Genomic DNA, 19,437 nt, shown 5'->3' with positions numbered 1-19,437 from the left:
ACCACAGTGAGGTTTCACTTCAGCCCAGTTAGAATGGGTGTCACTCAAAAATCACAAAGCAGTAAATGCTAGTGAGGTTTGGGTAAAAAGGCACCTGAATACACCATTGGTGGGAATTTAAACAAGTACAGCCTATATGGAAGACAATATGGAGAGTCCCCAGATGTCTGAAAATAGACCTACTGTATAACGCAGCCGTCCCACTCCTGGGAATTTAGGAATTTACCTAAATGAAATGGAAATCGGCATATAAAAGCGTTATCTGTACCCCGTGTTTATTGCAGCTGAATTCACAATAGCTAAGCTATGGAATCAACCTGGTGGTCTTTCAGCTGATGACTAGGTAAAGAAAATGTGGTATACATGCACTATGTAATACTTCTCAGCCATAAAAAAGAGTGAAATCGTGTCTTTTGCAACAAAATGGATGCAACTAGAAACCATTATACTTAGTGAAATGAGCCAGTCTCAAAAAGACAAATATCATGTTTTCTCTGATAAGTGGAAGTTAATATAGAGTACAAAAAAATTTTTGTTTAAAGATTTTTTTTTTATTTGAAAGAGTTTCAGAGAGAGATAGAGAGAGAGAGAGGTCTTCTATCCGCTGGTTCATTCCTCAGATGGCTGTGATGGCTGAACTGCGCCAATCCAAAGCCAGGAAGCTTCAGCTTCTTCCGGTGGCTGCAGGGACCCAAGGACTTGGGCCATCTTCTAATGCTTTCCCAGGCCGTAGAAGAGAGCTGGATCGGAAGAGGAGCATCCGGGACTAGAACCGGTGCCCGTGTGGGATACCGGCGCTTCAGGTCAAGGCTTTAACCCGCTGCGCCACAGCGCCGGCCCCAGAGTACAAAAACTTTGTAGGAATGAAATGGACGTCTTGTGACATGATTGTTGTTTTTAGTCCTTGTTCATACTCCTGTGGAACCATGATCTTCCTACTTTTTACTTGTTGAATATGAGGTGATGAATCAAGCCTATGATTATAGAGTGGATTAATATTGTGTCTTTGCAAAGATTAAAGAGGAAGGAAGGCGGAGGATTAAAGGAGAAGACTGAAGAAGATTGAAGTTCTAAGAAGGTTATCTTCTTCTTAGAACAGTACCTATGAAATCTGTTCTTTTTATATGAATAAAATCTTTTATATGAATAAAATCTTTAATAAAATTTAATAGAAAACTCCAATGAGTTTATAAAGAAACAAAGAGAAATTCCCACCTGATGATTAAACTCCCGTCTTCCTCATTCTGCCTCGATCACCCCAGGAGACAGAGGGCTGTCGGTCACCCCAGGAGACAGAGGGCTGTCTCCACATTAGCTGTCCCCAGCAGCAGCCTTTGTTCTCCCTGTGCAGGGCGGGAGCAGACCCCATGGTCAGAGTTGCTGTTGCCCTGTCTGCAGTGGGAATCGCCATAACCTCAGGTTGCAAATGCAGGACGCTGGACGTGGGCCTGCCTCATTGCTGTATAAATAGAAAGACAGAGGAGGCCAAAGAGGGTCAGGAGGGTGGGAGGGAAGAAGGAAAGGAAGAAGGACATGTGTTACATTGCTTGAATCTTGATTCAAATTTAAAGGAATAAAGTCTGGCAGTAACAGTTTGATTCCTCGGGCAATGGATTACACAATAAGATTTGGGCTGTTTGGCAGTTCCAATCAGTTCAGCTTCTTTATCCTAAAGAGCGCCTGCCTCTTCAGAAGTGGTTTTCCGTGGAAGCTACACATACTTCTCCCTGAGCATAGAAAGCCCCGCCCCAGTCCTCCTCGCGGGAGGCATTGACGTACACCTGGCGCAGTCTCTCTGAGCCTGTGCTGCTGCAACACAACACGTGAAAACGAGTAACTTGTAACTGATGGCAATGCATTCCCTCACTGTTCTGGACAGCCGAGGAAGGCCCAGTGGGTTCAGTGTCTGATGGGCCAGACTCTGCTTCCGCAGTGGTGCCTCAAATGCTGCCTTCTCCAGAGGAGAGCAACGCTGGGTCCCCACACAGTGGAAGGCATGGAAGGGCAAGAGGCCTAGCTAATTTCCACAAAGTCCTTGTCCCACTCCCAAGGACCCTCATTCATGACTTAGTCACCCAAGTCCCCACCTCTTGATGCTGTCGCCGAGGCGGTCGGTAGCTATTAAATGGAATTTATAAAATGCAGACTCCCTGGATCTTTGCTGGGGTTGTTACCCTGGGCTGCAGTGCTTGGACCAATTGAAATCTGTCTCAAAAGTCCTGCAGGGCTCCTCTTACTGGGCTAGACCTTTCTTGGGTTTAATGTTAGCACATTGAAATGGAGAGTTCAGGACAAGGGCCAAAAGAGATCTTACTGCTCTTTGTATTCGTTTATTTTATTTATTTGAGAGGCAAGAAGGGAAGGAGAGTGTTCCCATCTACTCCTGCACTCTGTAGATGCCTGCAGCAGCCAGGGCTAGGCCAGGCCAAAGCCAGGAACTCAATCCAAGTCTCCCAAGTCGGTGGCAGGGACCCAGGCACTTGAGCCACCCCTTGCTACTTGCCAGGATGTGCATCAACAGGAAGCTAGAATGAGAAGTAGAGCCGGGACTAAGCCCAGGCACTCCGATGCAGGATGCGGGCATCCCAAGCAGTGTTTTAAATGCTGGGCCAAATATCCACCTCAGTTTTATCCACAGCATTGCTGAGCAGCATCAATATCACCTCCACTGTAATATCACCTCCTCCTCTGGCGAGGACTCTGTTCTCTCTGAATAGCCCAGAGCCTTGCCCAAGTTGGAGTGGCTCACTTACATTACAGGGACTGAGATTATGGTGTCTGTGTGAGCACAACTGGACGAGGACTTCCAGGATAGGGGAGGGACAGCAGGGGTGGGACACTGTCGCTCATCTCTACTTCTCCTGGCAACAAGCCGGTGGTCAAGGGGTGGTTTCCAGTATGAGTCTACCAGCAGGTAAACTTCACAGGACAGGTTTGTGTGTTTTCATCTCTGCTGTACCCAAGCACTAAGAACAACAGTAGCCAGTAGCTGTGTGGCTTGTAGCTGGTAGGCCTGCTGTGTTACTTCATTGAATGAATGAGTTTCAGACTTCTTAAGACTTACAGGGAAGTTTTTTTCCCCTTCCTAATCTTTTTTTCCCCAAAAGATTTATTTATTTTATTTGAAAGAGTTACAGAGAGAGATTGGAGAGAGAGAGAGCACTCCCATCTACTGGTTCACTCCCGAAATGGCTGCATTGGTCAAGGCTGAGCCAGGCTGAAGCCAGGAACCTGGAATGACATTCAAGTCTCCCACATGGGTGACAGGGGCCCAAGCATTTGGGCAGTCATCTTCCCACTTTCCCAGATGCATCAGCAGGAAGCTGGATCAGAAATGAAGCATCCAGGGCTTCAACCGGTGCTCAAATGAAACACCGACATTACAAGAGACAGCTTAGTGCCGGCGCCACGGCTTACTAGGCTAATCCTCCACCTGTGGCGCTGGCATACCAGGTTCTAGTCCCGGTCGGGGCGCCGGATTCTGTCCCAGTTGCCCCTCTCCCAGGCCAGCTCTCTGCTGTGGTGCAGTGGAGGATGGCCCAAGTGCTTGGGCCCTGCACCCCATGAGAGACCAGGAGAAGCACCTGGCTCCTGCCTTCGGATCAGTGCAGTGCGCCGACCACAGCGCACCGGCCGTGGCGGCCATTGGAGGGTGAACCAACGGCAAAGGAAGATCTTTCTCTCTGTCTCTCTCACTGTCCACTCTGCCTGTCAAAAAATAAAAAGAGACAGTTTAACCCACTATGCCACAGCACTGGTCCCCCCACTACTCTTTAGTATAAACATTAAGGTGCAAGAAAGGGAGCCCAGAGGGACTTCCTATAGGGAATTTGCAAACATGAGATCATCTACCTTAGTGCTATATCAATAGTCTACTGGGACCCACAAGCATTTTCTGAGAAGAACCAGTGTCTCACAGATTCACAGCTCTGCCACTTTAACATGGAAGCAACCACAAACAACACCCAGATAAAGAAGTGGCTTTCCACACCCAGGTGGTGGCTGGATGCTTGCCTAATCCTGGTCTGCCTTCCCAGAACAGAGCCGTAGGCAGGATGCTTTCCGTGTGGACAGCCGAAGCCCTGCCTTATTTATTCCCCCACACAGTAAAACTCCCCGGATGCAGAGACCTGGAGAACTCTCAGGTGCAGGCTCACCCCTCTTGTCTTCCACCTTTCAATCCACTTCCTATGAGGAAGGAAAAATTATGCTAGGTGTCAGAGACTCTTCAGACCTGTATCATGTCCCCTGACGCACACACACGCACACGCTCTGTTTCACCAGTATTGTTTCCGTAACTCTGAGACCTTGTAAGAAGGCAGACGTCCTGTTCTCAGCTCCGTGTGTTAATGACCACATTTCATTCATGTGCATGTGAACCCTGGTGCGGAGAAATGGGTGATGACCGCGTCCATTCGGAGTAGCAGATTCTGGCTCTAACGGAGAGCCACCTGCTCATACGTGGCCACAGCTCTCATACAGAACGCAGTGTGCCTTTGCTTCCGCTTAGTTAGCCGCTTTGTTCTTGGCCTTCCGTTTTGCAGACAGGTGTGTCCCTTTGACAGAGAGTGGCTCACTTTATTAGGGTCTGAAAAACAATCAGAACATGTTTGAGCTTGTTAAAGTGACAAGAAAGCTGCTCCGTCTTCAGGGATTTTCTTTAGTCAATTTTATTTCCCACTAAATAATGTGACTTTCTGGCCCCCAGACAATCCCTTGGGTCCTCTGTCTGAGCTTAGCACACTGTAAATCTTATAAGTATTACCTTATGGTGTTTTACTAGAAAATCATCACAATGACAAGTGATTTCATAATTCATTATTAGTGATTTTTCTTAATTGTTTTTGAAAGTTTACTATGTCAATATTCTATAATTACAGTTTGGTACTTGTGGTTCACAATCCTTCATGTGATATTGCAAAAAAAAAAACTGTGAAATTATTTTGCTTTTTACTTGTTGGTGTTCTTAGTTTGAATATGAATTAAATTAACAATTTTTTTTTAATTTCCCAACTGTGTTGTGCTAATAGATTTTTTAACTAGTTTATTGTGTTTGTCACTACAGATTGAAGAATTCAAAAAAATCTGTGAGCTTAAGAGAAAGGAGACTTACAAAAAGAAGAAAGAATTGGATAAATTACTAGCTGAAATGTCAAAAGTTAAAGAAATAGTTACCATCAGATCAGTGGTAAGAAAAAACTATGTTCTCTCAAAGCTGACATAGGTACCTCAATAAAGAAGGATTTGACTTTAATTTATCTTTTAAAAAAAATTTCATCTTTTTGCCATTCTAGAAGAATGTCCTTGACGTGTTGACCCTTCAGACACTTTGCTTAAACTGTTGTAGTATATTTGTGTTTCCTTCTTCCTCAAGAATATGGTAAGAAGAAAGAGAATGCTTAGGTACAAATTGCATTTGGTGGACAAGCTACTGTGGAAATGCTGATTAAAAATACACGTAGAGGCCGGCGCCGCAGCTCATTAGGCTAATCCTCCGCCTAGCGGTGCCGGCACACCAGGTTCTAGTCCCGGTTGGGGCGCTGGAATCTGTCCCAGTTGCCCCTCTTCCAGGCCAGGCGGCGGCCATTGGAGGGTGAACCAACAGCAAAGGAAGACCTTTCTCTCTGTCTCTCTCTCACTGTCCACTCTGCCTGTCAAAAAATAAAAATAAAAATAAAAAATACATGTAGAACTAACCAGAGATGATGATGATAGGAAGAAAACTCAAAACGGCCGAGGAGGGGCGGGAATTTGGTCTAGCTGTTGAGACACTGGTATTCCACATCTGTGTACCTGGGCTCAGGACCTGGCTGTGGCTCCGCAGAGTGGGGAGGGAACTCTGTCTCTCAAATAAATGAATCAATATTTTTGAAGATTTATTTATTTTATTTGAAAGTCAGAATTACAGAGAGAGAGGGAAGGGAAGAGAGAGAGAGACAGAGACAGAGAGAGAGAGATGGAAGATACACTGGTTCATTCCCCAAATAGCTGCAACAGCCAGAGCTGAACCAGTCTGAAGCCAGGAGCCAGGAGCCTCTTCCAGGTCTCCCACGAGGGTGCAGGGGCCCAAGGACTTAGTTGTCTTCCATTGCTTTCCCAGGCCATAGCAGAGAGCCGGATTGGAAGAGGAGCAGCCAAGACTCAAACTGGCGCCTTTATGGGATGCTGGTGCTGCAGGCAGTGTCTTTATCTGATACGCCACAGTGACAGTCCCTCTATCCTATTTTTAAAAAGAGAAAATTGAAGTTTATGGAGGTGACTATAATTTAAGTGATTAATGTTAATAACACTTTACTAATTAAAACAGAATTGTCTGTTAATCTACCACAATTAATTGAATCAGTGAGTCTTCAGTGTATTTGTCTTAGGTACTTTGTTAATCACATGCGAATCTTTACTGGTACAACAGTAACTGAAACATCCCATTTCTACCAGAATGCTCAGTTTAACCCCGTTATCCTTTATACAGGGTGGTGGTGTTCATTATACCTATTATGATATCCAATCACAAAACATTAGTAAAATCACTTTTTCTCCCAAATATGTGCATTTAGAGAGATCATTATCTGATTTGAGATTTCAGCATAGTACGGATGTTTCAAAGTAGGTCAAACTAGGCGAAAAGGAGAATGCAGAGGTCACATAAACACACTCCATCCGTGTGGCCTGGGAGTGCTCTGGGGGAAGATGCTGTGTGAGTGGTTTTCACCCACAGGCAACTCACCCCACCCGGACTCCAGGGCTAGAAGCTTAAATACTGTGTCCAGGGGAATTCTGTCAGTGGGAAGAGGGAGGCATTGAACCCACTCTCTGCTCTACTCCTCTCACCCAATGAAATGGAATCCCCAAGCCAGTGCGTTTGATCTCCCTTTTCTTTATCCCAGAGTGGCAAAATAGCTGTTTCACTTTGAATTTTCTCCATCAATTCTTCCAACTTTTAAATGGTGCTAACATTTTTGCAATATTCCATCATTCCATTCCTAAATATTTATTGAATATTAAGAAATAAACATTCTTTTCCATGTGAACATAGCTATCAACTGAAACAAAAGATGCAATTTGTTTTTATTTTATGTAATTCTCATTCTAGTATTCTGGGATATTACTTTGAAGATGATGATGATGGCATTAATTTGTTTAATCTTTTATTTTTTTAAAGGTTTATTTATTTATTTGAAAGTCAGAGTTACATAGAGAGAGGAGAGGCAGAGAGAGAGAGAGAGGACTTCTGTCTGTTGGCTCACTCCCCAAATGGCCGCAACAGCCGGAGCTGCACCGATCCAAAGCCAGGAGTCAGGAACTTCTTCCCGGTCTCCCACGCAAGTGCAGGGACACAAAGACTTGGGCCATCTTCTATTGCTTTCCCAGGCTATAGCAGAGAGCTGGATCGGAAGTGGAGCAGCCAGGTCTCGAACCGGTGCCCATATGGGATGCCGGCGCTTCAGGCCAGGGTGTTAACCCACTTCGCCACAGCACCGGCCCCAATTTGTTTAATCTTTTTAAATGGTAGATAAAAGGAATTCTTGTCTGAAAACCTTTTTTTTTTTTTTTTGCAGTCTTCAGATTCTCACTGTTATATTTATTTGTCCCCTACTCCAAAGTTTGTTTTTTTCTGATGATTTCAGAATTATTTCTGCCCAAGATTCAATTATAACGAAAGTGATTGCTTTTTCTTTCACTGAAGGACAGATCCAAGCTAAAGTTGAATGACTGATTCATGAGTTTAGTGCAGTCGAGCCGCTGTTATGAATCACTTGATGATGACTGGCTGCCCTATTTGTGTTGAACTTTCAATAGATTCTCAGTGATCACAATTTAGAGGTGGCAGAGCTACATGGATCAATAAATCATTGGGAAAAACAGGTGGATGAAATAAAGAAATCCTGTAAGATGCTGGAGGACAAAATGTAAGTGAGACACTATTTTGACTCAAGCGTTTCTAGAGGTGAATATGCTACTTTCATTTAAAAATATTTATTATATTAGATGAAAACTGTACTCTCTTAGCTCACTGATATTAATCTCTTCATTTTGAAATTAGCCAGACTTTGAGATAATCCAGGGAACAAAAAACTGAGAGTCAGTTTGGAAAAGGAGGCGGGAACTCTTTGGAAGGTGCAAGATCTTTGGAAAAGTTCATGGAAAATGAATATTATGAAAAAAATTGTGTGGATTTTTAAAAATTATATCAAAATAAACGATATATATATTCATTCTGTTTTTCCGTGAACTTTCTGAAGTGTACTTGTATTATTCCCATTTCTAGTCCTGACTCCCTACAAACAGAAATGCCCATGGAGCATGGCCTAGTGGGGCACGCTGTAAGGCCACAGCCTACCTGGAACAGTTCTTGTTCATCGTGAGGCAGGGCTTGCAGAACTTAGAAAATACAAGGCCGTCGGGCATGAATACTGCTCCACTCAGGACTGGAACCAGAAACCGGGGCCAGGCTCCCATCCATCCCGAGGCTCACACTCTGCTTCCTCTCCTGAGTGTTTCATTCTTCCCTCTTTTCTTTTTTTTTTTTTTTTTTATTTCTTTTTTTTTTTTTTTGACAAGCAGAGTGGTTCACCCTCCAATGGCCGCTGCGGCCGGCACATCGTGCTGATCTGAAGCCAGGAGCCAGGTGCTTCTCCTGGTCTCCCATGCGGGTGCAGGGCCCAAGCACTTGGGCCATCCTCCACTGCACTCCTGGGCCACAGCAGAGAGCTGGACTGGAAGAGGAGCGACCGGGACAGAATCCGGCGCCCCGACCGGGACTAGAACCCGGTGAGCCGGCGACGCAAGGCGGAGGATTAGCCTGTTAAGCCACGGCGCCGGCCTCATTCTTCCCTCTTTTCTGTATACAGTGTTCTCTCTTTGGTGAACACACACACGCACAGTATGGCTGAGCCAGATTCTCTGTATTGACTTGTCACAGTCACAGGTCCAGCCATCTGAAGAGGCTGGCCAGCAGCTCTCCCGGAAGAATCCCTCGATGTCACATGGGAATGTGTTTAGTCCAGTCTTGGCTCCTAGTGCAGTCAGCTCTGGCCTGGAAGATGTAGTCTTATAATGTGGTTTCTGGGGCCCACCTTAGTGGTTCATTGACAGTTCAATGGACCACCTATGGGCCGAGCAGACGCCCCAAAGACAAGTGACTTCCCCCGGTAGATTTCAATGTACTGTGATTACAGCCACAGCAGTTGTAGTGGCAGGCCTTTGGCTGGCTGTTAAGCCAGTGGTTAGGATGCCTGCCTTCCATGCTGGAGCAGCTGGGTTCAATGCCCTGCGCCAGCTTCTGATTCGAGCATCCTGCTAATGCAGACCCTGGAAGGCAGCGGGAATGGCTCAGGCGGTTGGTCCGTGCCACCCCTGTACTGTAGGAGACCTGGATGGAGTTCCAGGCTCCTGGTTCGGCCCAGGCCAGTCTTGTCCGTTTGCAGGGATTCCATGAGTGAACCTGTGACTGGGAGCCCTCTCCCCCTGGCTGCCCCTCTCTCTCTCTTTCTGTCTCGCTCGCTCTATCCCTCTCTGTCTCTGTCTCTTTCAGTTTCTCAAATAAATAAAAATTTTAAAAAGAGCCCCACAATAGCAGAGTATAATGTGCTTAAAATAGGCAATAATTTTAAAATATGCCAAATTCAATTAATATACCATAATTAAAACTCGGGAAAAATAAACCTTTTCTTGGTAAGTGATTTAATAGTTTCAGTTCATACAAATTTTGAAGAAAAACTAGGCAAAAAGTCACAGTGGAACACATGTGAATCAGCCCCGAAGTTATTATGAGCAGTTACAATGAAAAATGTCCCTCTATCAATAAAGTTTTATTTATAAGCAGTATTTCTGTTAGCTAAGTTGTTTTAAATATATGTTCAAGAAGGAAGTGAGGAGTCATTGACCACCCTTTTTTAATGGCCCATCATTTTTTTGTAATCCTGGCTTTTCAAACGTTTTCATTATTGTGGCATCTTATCGAGAAAAAAAGTGCTTTTGATTAATTTGATGAGATTAAAAGAAAATTCTCTATATTCTCACTTTTTTCTTAGTTCATTTTTTCTACCTGTGGAGGTGAAGAGAGGCAACCCAGCAATTGCTTGGTGGATTTGAAAAACCAGCATTGTGTTCTATAAAATTCTATAAGAGCAAATAATGCAAGAAAGTAAAGTAATATGCACGTTCATCTTCCTGTTAATCTAGAGCACAAGCCGTACTTTTCCCCAGTGAAATCTTTCACTTGAAGGAAGGTTGCCTAATAGCACTGTTACCTGTTTGCAGTCAAAATATTAATGGAAAACAAATCCCTCCACCACAAGTTTAAATTCTATTGTGTGCTTAGACAATAAGAGCACCTCAGACGCATTACAGAGCCACAGATTGATGGCTTGGTCCTTGTTGCTTATCACTGCTGATAGCTGGCCTGCTCTGTTTATACAGCTACAGGCAAACCCAGTGTCCCCTTTCTAAATGGTCTCTCCTTGCCATTCAAATGGTTTTCAGCCCATGGGAAATCTGAAATTGGAAGCTAAATGTTGTACATAAATTATGTCCAGTTTGTAACCTGCAGTGTATGCTTGCCATTAAAATTTGTGAAGTTATTAAGATTCTAGATGCCTGGAGGGGGAACTGAAATGATATACAAGTTACCAAGGTTACCAGTGATTTCCATCCATCCTGTCAAACGTTAGTAGCCTAGCCTGTCCCTTACAGTTCTCAAAGTCATAGTGAATTTGGCACAGTCTATCACTTTTACCTTCTTGAAATACTCCCTTCGTCTGGCTTCCCAAACACACCTTCTGTTTCTTCACCTACTACACGAGTTGGTGGTCCTCAGGATCCTAACTTTTCCAGTTGTTTTTTCTGACCAAGTTTTGGAGTTCTCAGCCCTTTATGATTTTCTGTTCACATTCTCCATATGTGATTTTTCTTCCAGTTTCATGGCTTTATTTTATTTTTAAAATGTTTATTTTTATTTATTTGAAATACAGAGTAACAGAGAGAGAAAGAGCACTTCTCTTAGCTGGTTCACCCCCCAGATGCCTACAACAACCGGGGCTGGGGTAGGCTGAAGTCAAGAGCCTAGAACTCCACCAGGTCTCACGGCTGGGTGGCAGGGGCCCAAGAACTTGAACCATCATCTGTTGCCTCCTTGAATGCATTAGCAGGGAGCTGAATCAAAAGCAGTGGAACTGGGACCAAAACAGTCCTCCAGTACAGGACGTGGGAGTCTCAAGTGACAGTTCACGCTCTACGCCACAACCCCTGCTCCAGTCTCATGGTTTCAAGCCTTCTCTGTACCCTGGTGACTCCCACGTGTATATATCCATCCCTGACCTCTTCCCTGGGCTCTAAACATGCAGCCTCTGTCGCTGACCTGACCTCTCTGCTTGAACGGTCTGTTAGACACCTCAGACATGGGAATCTGAGACAGAACTCCGAATTCCACAGCTCTTCGAACAGCCTTCCCTGTCAGTGAACATGGCACCACCGCTTAGGTACTTACCCCAGCCAAAAGCCTAGGAGTTACCCACCACTCCTATTGTCCTCGCTACCTAAGCCTAACCCAACTCTAACCAAATCCAAAGGTACATCCCCTTACCCACATCTTCAGAATACAAAGTACTTCAAAAAGGTAACAGAAAATGGAATTAAAAAGTAAGCTCATCTTGATACACAGAATTTTAAAGTCCATTCACAGTTTTTGAACAAAAAATGTTCATGGAAAATGTATATTATGGAAAAAACTAAGCATGGATTTCAAAAATATTTTGCACCAAAACAAATATATCTTTTATTTCTGTTTTTCCTTTAACATTTTTTGGAGAAGTAGACCCACACACAAGGCAGAAAAAGAGAGAGAGAGAGAGAGCGCTTTCATTCATGGGTTCATTCCAGAGTGCCTTCAACAGCTCGGGCTGGTCTGAGACCAAAGCCTGGAGCTAGGAATGCAATCCAGGTTGGCACACATGGATGGCAGATCCTCAGCTGCTCGAGCCACTAGCTGCCGTCTCCCAAGGTGTGCATTAGCAGGAAGCTGGAGTCAGGCACCAGAGTCAGGTAGCAAACCCAGGTACTCTTGATACGGGATGTGGACATCTTAACTTGCATCTTGACTGCCAGGCTAGCTGCCCACCTCCTAAGGACTTTGTGAAGTGCCCTTGTATATCCTGAGTACACCTGTAGGCACCTACATGCCACCTCCACTCTTAGAATGTTAATCAGAACCACCATTATCTCCTCTTGACCACACAGCCTTCTACCTGCTCTGTCTTCCTCCTCTGCTGTGTTTCTCCACAGGGTAACCAGAATTGTCGTGTCAGGGGATCATGTTATTTCTCTGCTTAAAATATCCTTCCCTGCGGTGGGCGTTGTGGCACAGCATATTAAGTCACTGCTTGGGAAGCCCATATCCCATATCATAGTGCCAGCTGGAATCCTGGCTGCTCCACTTCCAACCCAGCGCCCTGCTAATGCATCCTGGGAAGCAGTAGGTGATGGCTCAAGTGCTTGGCCCCACCACCCATGTGTGAAACCTGCTTGGATTTCCTGGCTCCTGGCTTCAGCTTGGTTTAGCCCTGGCTAATGTGGGCATTTGGAGAGTGACACAGCAGACAGAAGATCTGTCTCTTGCTCGCTTGCTCTCGCTTGCTCTCTCTTGCTCTTGCTCTTGCTCTCCTCCCTCTCTCCCTTCTTCTCTCTTCTCCTCTCTTTCTTCTCTCTCTTCCTCTCCCCAGCTGTGCCTTTCTAGTAAATGAAAACAAACATTTTTTAAAAAATCCTCTCCTGGGGAGCAAATATCTATCCTGACAGTTTAAAGGCCCACATCTGCAGCCAGCATCATGGTATAGAGGGTAAAACCACTGCCTGTGACACCAGCATCCTGTGTAGGCACCAGCTCTTGTCCTGTTTGCTCCATTTCCAATCCCGCTGCCTGCTAATGGCCTGGAAAAAGCAGCAGAGGATGGCCCATGTGGGAGACCCGGATGAAGCTCCTGGTTCCTGGGGAGTGAACCAGCAGATGAAAGATTGATCTATCTCTTTCTCTGTCTCCCCCTAACTCTGACTTTGAAATAAATAAATCTTTTTTTTAAACTTTTATTTAATGAATATAAATTTCCAAAGTACAGCTTATGGATTACAATGGCTCCTCCCCCAATAACTTCCCTCCCACCCGCAACCCTCCCCCCTCCCACTCCCTCTCCCATTCCATTCACATCAAGATTCATTTTCAATTCTCTTTATTTACAGAAGATCAGTTTAGTATATATTAAGTAAAGATTTCAACAGTTTGCCCTCATATAGCAACACAAAGTGAAAAAATACTGTTGGAGTACTAGTTATAGCATTAAATCACAGTGTACAGCACATTAAAGACAGAGATCCTACATGATATTTTTTAAAAATTAATTAATTTTCTATGCAATTTCCAATTTAACACCAGTTTTTTTTTTCATTTTCAATTATCTTTATATACAGAAGAGCGATTCTGTATATACTAAGTAAAGATTTCATCAGTTTGCATCCACACAGAAACACAAAGTGTAAAAATACTGTTTTAGTACTAGTTACAGCATCACTTCACATTAGACAACACATTAAGGGCAGATCCCACATGAGATGTAAGTACACAGTGACTCCTGTTGTTGACTTAACAATTTGACACTCTTGTTTATGGCGTCAGTAATCTCCCTAGGCTCTAGTCATGAGTTTCCAAGGCTATGGAAGCCTTTAGGGTTCACCGACTTTGATCTTATTCCGATAGGGTTATCGTCAAAGTGGAAGTTCTCTCCTCCCTTCAGAGAAAGGTACCTCCATCTTTGATGGCCCCATTCTTTCCACTGGGATCTCACTCGCAGAGATCTTTCATTTAGGTCTTCTTCTTCTTCTTTTTTTTTTTTTTCTTTTCCAGGGTGTCTTGGCTTTCCATGTCTACAATACTCTCATGGGCTCTTCAGCCAGATCCAAATGCCTTAAGGGCTGATTCTGAGGCCAGACTGCTATTTAGGACATCTGCCATTCTATGAGTCTGCTGTGTATCCCGCTTCCCATGTTGGATCATTCTCTCCCTTTTTGATTCTATCAGTTAGTATTAGCAGACATTAGTCTTGTTTGTGTGATCCCTTTGACTCTTAGACCTATCAGAGTCATCAATTGTGAACTGAAATTGATCACTTGGACTAGTGAGATGGCATTGGTACATGCCACCTTGATGGGATTGTATTGGAATCCCCTGGCACATTTCTAACTCCACCATTTGGGGCAAGTCCGATTGAGCATGTCCCATCTTTAAAATAAATAAATAAATAAAGGCCCACATCCCACATTGGAACACTTGGGTGGTTTCCAGCTCCGGCTCTTGATTTCTGCCTCTCACCAATGCAGACCCGGGGAAGCAACAGTGAGGGCTCTGGGATCCTGCCACCATGTGGGAAACCTAGATTGAATGACTTTCACCTTGGTTCAGTCCCAGCTGTTGTGAACATTTAGGGAGTGGATGGGAGCTCTCTCTTTGTCTCTTTGCCTCGCAAATAATAATAGTTTTTTAACCCTCCCTTGGCTTCCTTCAGAATAAAATCTGAACTCCTACCTGACCCTACATGATCAAGTACCTGCCGATCTGAATCCAGGAGCCAGGAGCTTCCTCCGGGTCTCTCAGGCAGGTGCAGGGGCCCAAGCACTTGGGCCATCTTCTACTGCTTTCCCAGGCCACAGCAGAGAGCTGGATTGGAAGAAGAGCAGCCAGGATTAAAACCAGCACCCGGCCAGCGCCGCAGCTCAATAGGCTAATCCTCCGCCTGCAGCGCCGGCACACTGGGTTCTAGTCCCAGTCGGGGTGCCAGATTCTGTCCTGGTTGCTCCTCTTCCTGTCCAGCTCTCTGCTGTGGCCCGGGAGGGCAGTGGAGGATGGCCCAAGTGCATGTGCCCTGCACCGCATGGGAGACCAGGAGAAGCACCTGGCTCCTGGCTTCAGATCAGAACGGTGCACCGGCCTCAGCGGCCACTGGGGGTGAACCAATGGCAAAAGGAAGACCTTTCTCTCTGTCTCTCTCTCTCACTGTCCACTCTGCCTGTCAAAAAAAAAAAAAAAAAAAGCACCAGCACCCACATGGGATGCAGGAGCCACAGGCGGAGGATTAACCTTCTGCTCCAGGGCACCAACCTCATCAATTACAGTCTTGACATTAGTCCAGGCACCGACCTAAATCATATGTGGGATATGAATAAATTATAATCTTAACGTTAATCCAGGTGCAGCCTGTTTGTTCTAAGGTTTCTGTGTTTGCCAAGCAGGATGCAGTGCGCTGTTGTTGTCTTAGTTTTAGGCCATAGTTAGTTTCTGACCGGAGTCTCATGGTGTGGGGGGATTTCTCGAGATGGAGTATCGGGTGCTCTAAAATGGAGTCCCTACTGTCAGGGTGTCACTTTCACACTTGGTATTCTTTGGAACACTCACCCCTATCTGAAGTATTTATTTTTTGATACCTTGCCTTTGTTCTGACTGTTCCACTAGAACATGATTTCCATGAGGGTAGAACCTTGGCTTATGCTTTATCCTTAGCATCTAAAAGATATCTGGCAGAACACAGGTGTCCAATCAATGATTCTCTTTCCTTTTTTTTTTTTGACAGGCAGAGTGGACAGTGAGAGAGAGAGAGAAAGGTCTTCCTTTAGCCGTTGGTTCACCCTCCAATGGCCGCCGCGGTAGCGCGCTGCGGCCGGCGCACCACGCTGATCCGATGGCAGGAACCAGGTGCTTCTCCTGGTCTCCCATGGGGTGCAGGGCCCAAGCACTTGGGCCATCCTCCACTGCACTCCCTGGCCACAGCAGAGAGCTGGCCTGGAAGAGGGGCAACCAGGACAGGATCGGTGCCCCGACCGGGACTAGAACCCGGTGTGCCGGCGCCGCAAGGCGGAGGATTAGCCTAGTGAGCCGCGGCGCCGGCTCAATCAATGATTCTCAAATGGACGAATAATTAAATGAATATTCATTCATCTATTTTAAAGAACAATACTTTTGTTGATTCCAATACCTAGGTAGATCAATACATTGAGTGGGGAGGTGGGAATTGGAAGTTTCTGATGTCTTAACTGAATGTGGCTTTGATAGAAAACATGCTCTAATGTGAATCTGTTTGGCTCGCTTTGTTCATAGGCATTTTTTCACAACTCACAAGGAAAAGCTGGACAATATATCCAATATTGAGAAAACTGAATATCTGCAAAAGATAAAACAGGTAGGAAGAAAGAAATTATGAGTTTCAGAAGGTAATTATATCTTATTTTTTAGTTAAAATTTTAAACAGGTGTGAGCAGTGTGGAATTTTTAAGTCAACTTTTATTGATTAGTAATAATGATCATTCACAGTAATTGATTGAAGGATTTTTATTCCCTCTCTAAGTATCCTAAATATGCAGAAGAGAAAATGTGCCAATATAAAGATGAATAATTTTTTGATAACTCTTCAGGAGATATAGTGGTTTTTTGCATTAGGAATGTCCATGGTTAATGGGTCTTTTTCATGTGAATTATTTAGAAAAACTATGATCTTTTAGCTGTTCTGCACTTTAAAATATTCGTATTACTTAGAAGTAATTGAGTCAGATTTAGCCCCCAGGATAATTCTCTTGCCATTTTCTAAACTTAAGTTAAAAGAGATATTGTCTCAGAAGTAAATATCGGCTTAAACTAAAATTTAGCTGCAAGATATTCAGTGAAGCACTTCTTAGGGTAGTAAAAAATTAGGAGTAAGGGAACACCATTAAAATGCAATGGGAGGGCCTTGTTGAATAAGCACTAGCATTGGTCACAGTATGGTACTGAGTGTCAGATACTAGGTTATGAAGCAGTGTGCACACTGCACCTGTATTGATTTATGCATACCCACAAATACACAGGCACGCTAGGCATCCTGGAATTTCTTCCTGCCCCTGGCACTGAAGGAGAAATGCCCATGGTATCTCCTCTCCTAAGCCCAGTACACAAGTTTGCATACATCACAGCATTTTTTGCACCAAAACAAACTTACCTTTTAATTCCATTTTCCACAAACATTTTGCAGTGCCCTTCTGCGTACAGTTATTTCCACAGTTCGAGTCTTGTCAGGTCCGGTGCCCTCTGCCCGCCGTCCTCAGCCAACCAGGATGTAAAATCCGCCCTTGCACTGGTTTCTAAAACGAATTCAGTGATGCCGAGCACTTCCTGATCGACTGCAAGCTCTGCTGGACATGATGGGGAGGAGGGGACGGTAGAATCCCATTGCAGAGCTCCGGGCTGTCTTGCCCCCCAGCCTTCCTTCCTCCTGCAGGTCCTCATCCATCCTCTTGCTCTAAAATACAGGACCCCCACCTCCCAATTCTTCTCCCTCTGTGATAATAGCACTGTACTTTGTCGGAGACCCCCATCCATACCCTGGGGCTCACTGGGGAGATCCGATGAGGAATCCTTTCAGAACAACGATTTGTACCATTAAATTCTTTCCATTTGGGGCTTTGTGAATTATCAGCATTAAGGATGGCTTCCCCCTAGGCTTGTCTTACTCTGATTCTTTTGGCTTCAAACATATGAGAAGACATAAACCAACCAAAGTTCCCTTTAGAAAAAAAAAAATTTATTTTATTTGCTTGAAGGGCAGAGTGGCAGAGGAGAGGCACAGAGAGAGAATCTTCCAACTGCTGGTTCACTCTCCAAATGGCTGCAACAGCCAGGGTTGGTTCAGGCTGAAGTCAGGAGCCTAGAACTCCTTCTGGGGCTCCCACGTAGGTGGCAAGAGCCCAGGCCTCGGGCCGTCTTCTGTTGTTTTCCCAGGCGTGTTAGCAGGGAGCTGGATCGGAAGTGGAGCAGCTTGCATTGAAAACAGCACTCCTAGGCCGGCGCTGTGGCTCAACAGGCTAATCCTCCGCCTTGCGGCGCCGGCACACCGGGTTCTAGTCCCGGTCGGGGCACCAATCCTGTCCCGGTTGCCCCTCTTCCAGGCCAGCTCTCTGCTGTGGCCAGGGAGTGCAGTGGAGGATGGCCCAAGTGCTTGGGCCCTGCACTCCATGGGAGACCAGGATAAACACCTGGCTCCTGCCATCGGAACAGCGCGGTGCGCCGGCCGCAGCGTGCTACCGCAGCGGCCATTGGAGGGTGAACCAACGGCAAAAGGAAGACCTTTCTCTCTGTCTCTCTCTCACTGTCCACTCTGCCTGTCAAAAATAAAAACAAACAAACAAACAAACAAAAACAGCACTCTTATGGAATGCCGACATTGCAAGTGCTGGCTTAATCCACCGTGCCACAATGTGGGCTCCCGAAGTTGTCTGTAATCAGATGTGTGGGTCCAAGTTTCACCTCTGCTCTTGATTCCAGCTCCCAGCTGATGAGCACCCTGGGAGACACCTGGTGATGGCTCAAGTACTTGGGTCTCTGGCACACACACGGAGACTCAGTTGAGTACTGGGCTCCGGGCTTCCACCTGAACCAGCCCCAGCAGTTGTGGGCATTTGGGATTGAGCCAGCAGATAAGAGATCTCTCTGCATCTCTGTGTATCTCTCTCCTTCTGCCTTTAAAATAAATACACGTGAAAGAATTAAATAAATTAAATTGTTTTTCATTTTCTGAGCAATTTATTTTCCCCATTCCATTTATCTCTGTTGTAACAGCAGTTAGACAGTCTTCAAGTAACAGCCGCACATTTTCCAGCCTCATGAATGTCTGAATAGTTTGAGTCCCCAAACTGGCCTGGCTCACCAGGTCAAAGAGGGATGTGTAGACGTGTTTCTCTTCAATTCATAGCCTTCAACCCAATTCCATGGTATAAATGAGGATCACTTAAATAAATAAATAAATAAATAGGACCCATTTATTATTTTCTTTCTTTCTTTGTTGTTTTTTTTTTTTTTTTTTTGTCAGGCAGAGTGGACAGTGAGAGAGAGACAGAGAGAAATGTCTTCCTTTACCATTGGTTCACCCTCCAATGGCCGCTGCGGCCGGTGCGCTGCGGCCGGCGCACCGCACTGATCCGAAGGCAGAAGCCAGGTGCTTCTCCTCGTCTCCCATGGGGTGCAGGGCCCAAGCACTTGGGCCATCTTCCACTGCACTCCCAGGCCATAGCAGAGAGCTGGCCTGGAAGAGGGGCAACCGGGACAGAATCCGGCGCCCTGACCAGGACTAGAAGCTGGTATGCCGGCGCCGCTAGGTGGAAGATTAGCCTATTGAGCCGCAGTGCCGGCCATTATTTTCACTAGAGTGGGAATTTTGGGCTCTTAGTGATATCCTATTGCAATTCTCACAGATTATTGGAGGCAATTTCAATGATGAGAGTAAACTCTATTCTAACTGTATTTTAACACTTCCCCCACCCAAATCTCCCCAATTCCTCCTCCAACTCCAGTTCCTGTAACCACAATTCTACTCTACTTCCATGAGTTCAGCACTTTAAGATTCCAATATGCATGAGATCATGCATACTTGT

General features: G+C 45.2%; 1 protein-coding gene across 1 annotated transcript in view; it reads left to right on the top strand.

Annotated features, from left to right (window-relative positions):
- The window catches only part of CCDC175 (coiled-coil domain containing 175), a 68,218-nt gene that overhangs the window by 14,275 nt on the left and 34,506 nt on the right, over positions 1–19,437 (top strand). The window contains exons 6-8 of the mRNA XM_062181490.1: positions 5,066–5,188; positions 7,798–7,907; positions 16,136–16,217. Coding sequence (XP_062037474.1) covers positions 5,066–5,188; positions 7,798–7,907; positions 16,136–16,217 — 315 coding nt within the window. The remainder of the gene's footprint in view (positions 1–5,065; positions 5,189–7,797; positions 7,908–16,135; positions 16,218–19,437) is intronic.

The sequence above is a fragment of the Lepus europaeus genome, chromosome 22, assembly GCF_033115175.1.
Source record: "Lepus europaeus isolate LE1 chromosome 22, mLepTim1.pri, whole genome shotgun sequence".
Lineage (NCBI taxonomy): Eukaryota > Metazoa > Chordata > Mammalia > Lagomorpha > Leporidae > Lepus > Lepus europaeus.
The sequence above is the reverse complement of the archived record's forward strand: the minus strand, read 5'-3'. Positions and strand labels throughout refer to the sequence as shown.